This window comes from Seriola lalandi, unplaced genomic scaffold, assembly GCF_002814215.2.
Source record: "Seriola lalandi dorsalis isolate HSWRI2012SDOR001 ecotype SW California unplaced genomic scaffold, Sedor1 jcf7180002054482, whole genome shotgun sequence".
NCBI lineage: Eukaryota > Metazoa > Chordata > Actinopteri > Carangiformes > Carangidae > Seriola > Seriola lalandi.
The window spans coordinates 290,096-297,595 of NW_019525035.1; the positions used below are offsets into that span (position 1 = coordinate 290,096).

General features: G+C 42.5%; 1 protein-coding gene across 3 annotated transcripts in view; it reads right to left on the reverse strand.

Annotated features, from left to right (window-relative positions):
• Positions 1 to 7,500, reverse strand: part of satb2 (SATB homeobox 2) — a 48,228-nt gene that overhangs the window by 35,364 nt on the left and 5,364 nt on the right. For all 3 annotated transcript variants that reach the window (XM_087175675.1, XM_023412578.2, XM_023412577.2), the window contains exon 2: positions 2,600 to 2,824. In XM_087175675.1, the coding sequence (XP_087031801.1) occupies positions 2,600 to 2,780 (181 nt within the window). In that variant the 5' untranslated portion in view covers positions 2,781 to 2,824. The remainder of the gene's footprint in view (positions 1 to 2,599; positions 2,825 to 7,500) is intronic.

Here is a 7,500-nt window from a genome sequence, read left to right on the forward strand (position 1 = left end):
CACACACACACACACACACACACACACACACACACACACAGATCCATCCCACCCGTTGTTTTAATCAGTCAATTCCTATATTTCTATTTCCTCCTCATTAATCACTCTGCTCCCAGTCCTCCAGGCTCTCATGGAGTGAATTACACACTGGAGCACCGTGCCAATTCAAGTAAGTGAATTTCCCCCAACAGGGAAATATAACTGTCAACACAGAGCAGCTCCCTCCGACCAGCACTCTCTCTCTCCCTCTCCCCGGCTCTATCTCGCTCTATCCTCTGTCTCCACCTCGGTCTGTCTTCTCTTATATCCAGTGTCCTGTGATTTGCCCGCCGACTGTGTGATCTGGTTTGGATGATGTGATGTTGCCTCAAACCTCTAATCCCTCTAATATGTATTGGGATGAGTGAACGGGGATATTAAAATAAGCTATGTGTGTGTGTGTGTGTGTGTGTGTGTGTGTGTGTGTGTATAGAGTGTAAGTGAGTGTGTGTTTTGGCAGCATTTCTTGGGTGTGAGTGTCACAGCGTAGACATTTGTGACTGTGGACATATGGTGTGTGTGTGTGAGTATGTAAATCTGTGCGTGCGTGTGTGTGTGTGTGTGGCGGCGCCCTCCTCGTGGCAGCGGTGTGGTTTGGAGGAGACACGTCGAGTTTCCTGTCTTCAAAGACAACCCGTCATTATTACAGGCCAACCACCCGTTCAGCACAGGAAACCCCTTCCTCCGTCCTCCTTCCTCCCTCGGCCCCTCCCTCCATCCCTCGTCACTTTTCTCTCACAAGCGTTTTTCTTTTTCCTCTTTTTCTTCTTTTTTTTTTTTTTACATTTAAACACTCATTCATTCTCTCACATTGACACATTGATTCCTCCTCTCTTCTCGTTGATTTGTTAGCCTCTTTAAAACCAGACACAAGTCCATCTTTACAAACTTAATCTGTGCAGCCCACAGTAATGTTTTTTTATTCTTCCAGAAAACACCCTGAAATATAAATGTTCCATCCAGTGTAAAGGTCTGTGTCCATGTGTAGTGTGATTATAGATCAGCTCTAGCTTCTATATTAATACTGTGAAAGTATCAAAGCCTCAGTCCACAGAGAAATGCACACAGCCTGTATTCAGAAACTGAGCCTTAAAACCAGCCGTCAGGACTTCTGGAACTTTGTGATGTCACAACAAAGCAGTCACCAAGCCCCGCCCACCTGGACCCACCATCCAAACCTTGCAGGATTTGGTTTCTCTGAGTGTTTTTACCTGAAATCTGAGATATTTTTATTGGATCAGTCAGAAAACAGTCAGCCAATCAGAAGAGAGGCTCAGAGCCTCCTCTCTTCTTATTGGCTCACCGACCTGTTGTTACTAAAGCTCCAGAGAGAAGCCTGAGAGAGGAGATGTAAAACTACACTGAGATGGTTTTTGGTTCTTAAAACCACCAATATATCTTCTTATGGATCAACACTTCAAAATAAAACACAGAAGAAGAAGAAAATATGGAGCTTTAAAATATGAATTTTAAGAAAAATTTGTATCAAATCCTCCAGAGAGTATCTAGAATATTTCTGTTTGATGTGATTCTTGTGTTTGAATTTTTCATTTAATGTAAAAAAGTAAAAATCAGAACTCTGTTTATGATGAGAAATTAAAGGAAAACAGAAGCAGAAATCAAGAGTTTAAGACATTTCTGCAAACACATGGCAACACAAACACCCAGAGGGATAAAAGCACACACACATGCACACATGCACATAAACAAGAAACTTTCACAATGAATGCAGGGATCGATAACCCAGAGTGAGTTGTATAAATCTTGTTTATATGGAGCAATCTCCTTTATTTGGTAAGCCTATATTATACAGTTCCCCCCTGACTTATAGATTAACAGTGTAGAAACAGCTCGGGGGGGTTCTGCCTGCAGCGCTGCCACGCTACGACACAGCGAGCGCCCCGAGCCAAACCCCAATCACAGCCAGGATGTGGCTCGTTACAAACGCTGCCTCTGGGTTCAGTACGTAAGAGCTCGATAAACCTCCGACACCTGGGAGGAACGGCAAGAGCGTGTAGATGTGTTGTCATCCAAAAGAAATCCAACACTCCTGTAATCTGTGCACTTTGAAAAATAATTATTATCTTGTCGATTTCTTAAGTGGAAGGCTTTTTTATTATTATTATTTTTTAGCCATCAGCCATATTTTAAGAGGAAGTATCTTTAACTTTTCATCAATCAAGTTTTTATGCAAATTTTCAGAAAAATTTGGCAAAACAAAATGCAAATGAATGTGCGTCTGTATCGGCTGCTGTCATGTGACTGTTGGGAGTTCAGTGCATCATCGAGAGAAACAGTTCATGGCACTTGTTCTTTAGTCCAGCGCCTGTTTGTTTCATGTGTTGCTGAGAGGAAGGCTGAACTCTCCTCATCAGATCCGATGTGTTTTGTTCCTTCAGCGGACGTTTAAGTCGCGTGCTTCACGTTCACTGAGTCTGTTTCTGCTGCATTTGATGCGTTTTTTTATCACTACATCAACTTTAAGGTTTTTGCACTGATTAAAAATGTGCACAAGAAATGATCCAGTCCACGTATTAACACCTCTGATAGCGTTGCTTACCTCCCAGGGGTCTCGGCGGCGCTCCGTTGTGGCGTATGCGCGGCCCTGTTGGGCTGCCGTTGAGCTCCAGCCGGCCCTTCTTCCCCGGCGGCGGGAGGCTGAGGCTGAGGCTGAGGTCCGGGCTGCCTCCCCTCCGCTCAGGACTGTCCTGGGTGATGGGACTCTCCCCTCCTCGCTCCATCCTCCTCCAGACCCCCAGAGGAGCTCCAGCCAGAGAGAACGAGTCTGGAGAAATTGAGACAGGGACACAAGCCGTCAGTGTTTGTGCGATTCAAAATAAACTGTCGGCTGCTGTAAATGCTCACCAGCACCAAACGTGTATTCATCCGTGGCTGAAAATAGTCCCAAAAATAAGCACTGTTTACTCCTGCTTCACTAACATTTGCCAGAAACTATAGTGCCCAGTTGTTTAAGGACATAATTAACCCTTTTAAATAAAATGCAACTTTATATTTTAAAGGTTTGTGTCTTCAGTAACCAACAGGCTCGTATCTGAGAGCCGCAGATGGCGAGGGGAGGTCGGAAAGTGTTGAGCGCACAGGAGAATGTTTTTGGTCTTTTCCATGGAGTTTGTTGACAGTAAGAAAAATATAAAATAGCAGCAGCTTTATCCTTTAAGTGGAAGAGAGAGAAACAAGTGGTGAGGCTTCAGTAGAGAGGGAAAAAAGATGAAGAGACAGACGTTCATCGGTGTCTGGAGCGACTGTAAACTCAGCAACAACAACGTAGGAGCCTTGTGTGTGTGTGTGTGTGTGTGTGTGTGTGTGTGTGTGTGTGTGTGTGTGTGTGTGTGTGTGTGTGTGTGTGTTATGTGTGAATACATATAGATGGGCACAACCCCCAACATGTACACACACAGAGTGTGAGCCTCGTGGGTGAGTCGTCGTCCCCTGATAAGGAAGCATCAGCCAAAAGTCTAATACAGGGTAATGCCATTAGAAACGCTGCCAGGAGCGACAGGGGACGCACGCCAAAGTATCAAAGAGCAGCCAGCTCGCTCAGGCCAAATGGACTGCTTTTATTTACATACGAGCCCCTGGACAATATCTGCCAGCATGTGTGACCCTCGCTACACACAGAGAGAGAGAGAGAGAGAGAGATTAGAAACTGTCCGTGGAAAAACAGAGAGAGGAGAGAGCGAGCACGGGAGGTTTTACTATTAGAGGATGGAAATCAAGTTAGTGACCAGATCTGTGGAAAAACAGCGAGGGTCTCTGAGCCGAGTGTCAGCGGCCAACAAGGCAGCAGAACAAATGAGGGAGAATCCGTGGTTATTGTTTGAGTGTGGCATATTCCACAGCGCTTGATTAGAAACTTCACCCCCCCCCCTCCTTCCTCCCACCACCCCTCCCTCACTTTTTAATATTTCTGCAGCTTTTACTGCTGCAGCTGTCGTAACCCACACAATGTCTTGTGTGGTGATGTCTCTCCATCTTCCTCCTCCTCTTTCTTTTTCTCTTTCCTTCTCGCCGCTCCTCTACCTTCTGCTCTCGTTCTTACACAACAACAACAACAACAACAACAGCCTGAAAAACACCATCCACCACAAACACAACTCAATCTGAGAAGTATTAAGAGCTCGGGCAAAATTTCAAAATGAATAATAAATTAAAAACATTAGCTTTGGCGTGATTAAAATGTGCGGGAGGCGAAGGCCCAGAAAAATGCAAGTGGCAGAGTTTAATAAAAGTGGCTTCAAAAAGAAAAAAGAAAAAGAAAACAAGTTGAAAGAGTTACACTGAGGGGAAAGCAATGGGTTTAAATGTGAGTACAGTGGAAGCTATAATTCACAGTGTGAGGCTCGCTGAGGAAAAGGGAGGCTCTGCAAATAAATCTAACCGCTAACAATGTTGTAGCTACAATAAAGAACAACCGAATATAATAGAACATTGAGAGAAATTCACTGGCTGTTGTCGGCTGCAATTTACAGCCGGTGCGCTGCTCCTCAGAAGAGTTTCTGTACGTGGACGTGAACGTCTGACACTCTTCAATTTTTCACGTCTTGTTAAAAAATTATCCTCCAAAGAATCTTGTCTTTATCACCGACAAGTCCCGTCCCGTTGTGTCGCCCCCCCCCCTGATCCCTATCTGACCTGCCCTCGCCGACATCTCACCATCTGACCTAGAACACACACACACACTCACACACACACTCACACACACACACACACACTATAACAGATACTCACAAGTTCCCAGCGTCATCTAATCTCCCAACACATCCTGCTTCAATTACGTTTCATTTGGTTTTTAACCCGAGATGAAGAATGTTATCGTGCCGTGCATTTTTTATTTTTTATTTTTTATTTTTTCACCTAGTGCCATCCCACAGATAAGATGTCCCACATCAGCAACAGCAAATATTACCACATCCAATCGTTACCAGGTCATGTGCGGTCAGATGAAGTGCTGAATGAAGAAGGAGTGTGTTTCCACCGTTACAAAGTCAGTAACACTTTACTTTAAGTTCCCCTATTCAGCATGTGTGAGCTTTATATAAACACGCAGGCAGTTGTGAGCAGATCTAAGTGTTTGGCTCCTGTGGGCGCCCGGAGGTCGAGGCTGCACATAATGAAATCCCAAAGACTTAATATTAGTTTTCAGTTGCAATAATTGACAAATACTGCACCTCAAAAAACCTCAACAGGCAACATGAGGTGCTTCATTCACACACATAAAAGTCTAAAAACACAAACACAGCGGTGTTAGAAAGAGCTGAAACACACCAAGATTAATGGCAAACAGCACGTTCTCACTCCCGAGTCGTCACATTCAGACACAAAGGCTCAAATTAGGCCAAAAAAATGTCAAAAGGTGCAAGTGCATTTATCATCTATACACTTCACAAGTGTAAAGGCTTCTGGAATAAAAACAAACTTCCGTCTCTTTGTTTGACGTGCAGACGATGTCAAACTCGTTTTTATTTTTGCTTACAACTAAATTATAGTGTATTAAATAAAGTTTATTAAATGCTTCTGATGCCAAATTACAAATAGGGACTTCAAGTTAAGTGCTGCAGTAAAGTTTTAGGGAGTGTTTGCAGGTGATACAGAAGTAGTAGCATCAGAAACCTTTGACTTGAATAAAGGTTTGCGGTTCCGTCTCTGCATCAGGCTTTAGTTAACGTGCACGTGAGGAGTGACATGTTGACATGCTGTAGTACTCTGGTGCAAGTTCAGTTTGATGGCAGGTGAAGTTGATTTGAGAATTTCTGCTTCAGACTACGTTTCATCAATTTGTCAGTCGTCAGAAATTTAACCAGAGACTCTTTTGATTGATCGAGGATTTTCTGCTTTTCTGTGTCTGATGTGACGGTGACCTGAACATCTTTGTGTTGTTAGACTGTTGGTCGGACCAAACGAGACGTTTGAAACTGTGACGGGAATTTTTCTACACAAATAATCAATTAATCAAGAAATTAATTGGCAATTTATCCAATAATAATAATAATCATTAGCTGAATTTTCTGCGTAACGAGCAATTTTACTTTGGATACTTTAAGTACATTTATTCTGATAACTGTTCTGTGAAGTAGGATTTTACTTATGTCATGGAGTGAAGTCAGTATTTATTTATATATCTCAAATAGAGCAGGTCTAGAACATAATCTTTATAATATTAGTCTGTTTTTAAACTGTGATATTGATGCTTTTACTGAAGTAAAGGAAACCTGCTGCTTTAAGGATCAGAAACTTTAGATTTGTATTATTTCTAACAACTGGCATCTTATTTCAACCGTAAATGACTGTGCAGGACAGATGTTTGGATTATATAAAGAGTGTAAATGTGCAGGACAGATGTTTGGACAATATAAAAAGTGTAAATGTGCAGGACAGTCACTGGAGTTAAATATGAGGGAGTGATTGATTAGTTAGTGATTTCTCTGTGTTTTTGTGTTTTTTCATTGTAAAGCGCTGCAGATATTTGAGATGTCGTCACTGACTGTGTGTGTGTGTGTGTGTGTGTGTGTGTGTGTGTGGATATCACACGTTCACAAACACATCCCTGGTCACAGACTGATAAATGCTAATCTGCTTTATGCAATTATTACAGGTGTGTTGGGCAATAACCTTTTGTTGTGAGGACGGTCCTTAAACAAATTGAACTGTATAATAATATACACAGACACATCCGTGTTAATGACTCTGGCCACTAAACTCGTAGGTTTGGCAACACGGATATCAGTCTTCAAACGGCCAGGTCGTTATCGGCCACATCCTAAAATCATCTGCGCCGCATTGTTGGATAAGGTGTGCGTTAGTTGAAGCAGTTAATAAAGACGTGATAAGAGGAGCTGTTGCATATCTGCTATGGAGACGGGTATCAAAATATAATGTCTTTTTGATAAGGAGACACATTTCCCAATTTATTGCTTCTCTGGCCAACTGTCACAGCTCTCACAGAAACTCCACAATTAATTATTAAAGGTTTTCTTTTAAAAACCTGATCATGTTTTAAAACCCTGTGGATTGACTGATCAATGCAGGTGAAAACAAACAGATATATTCTTAATAAAGACGTAATGACACAGTCTCAGCTGCTGCTTTGACAACGTCAGATACAAAAGAAGGTAGAAACGCACTCTGCCGTGTTTATCCCGCATAATGTTTGATTCTGGGACGACCTCGTGTTTTGATGATAAGCCACTATCAAATTCCACATTATTACAACATCCTAGACATAACAAATACACACTGGGGGCCAAAGACAAGATTGCAGAGCAAAAAAATGCAGACACGCCCAAAGAAATAGGAGAGTAAGGACACAACAACAAACACACACCTATAAACAATATGTCCAGCTCAAAGACGTAAACACACACAAACAGAGGCTAACGTGTAATTCAAAGCCAGTCTAAACTCTACAAATCAGACAGCTGACAAACACTGATTGGTAGTCCC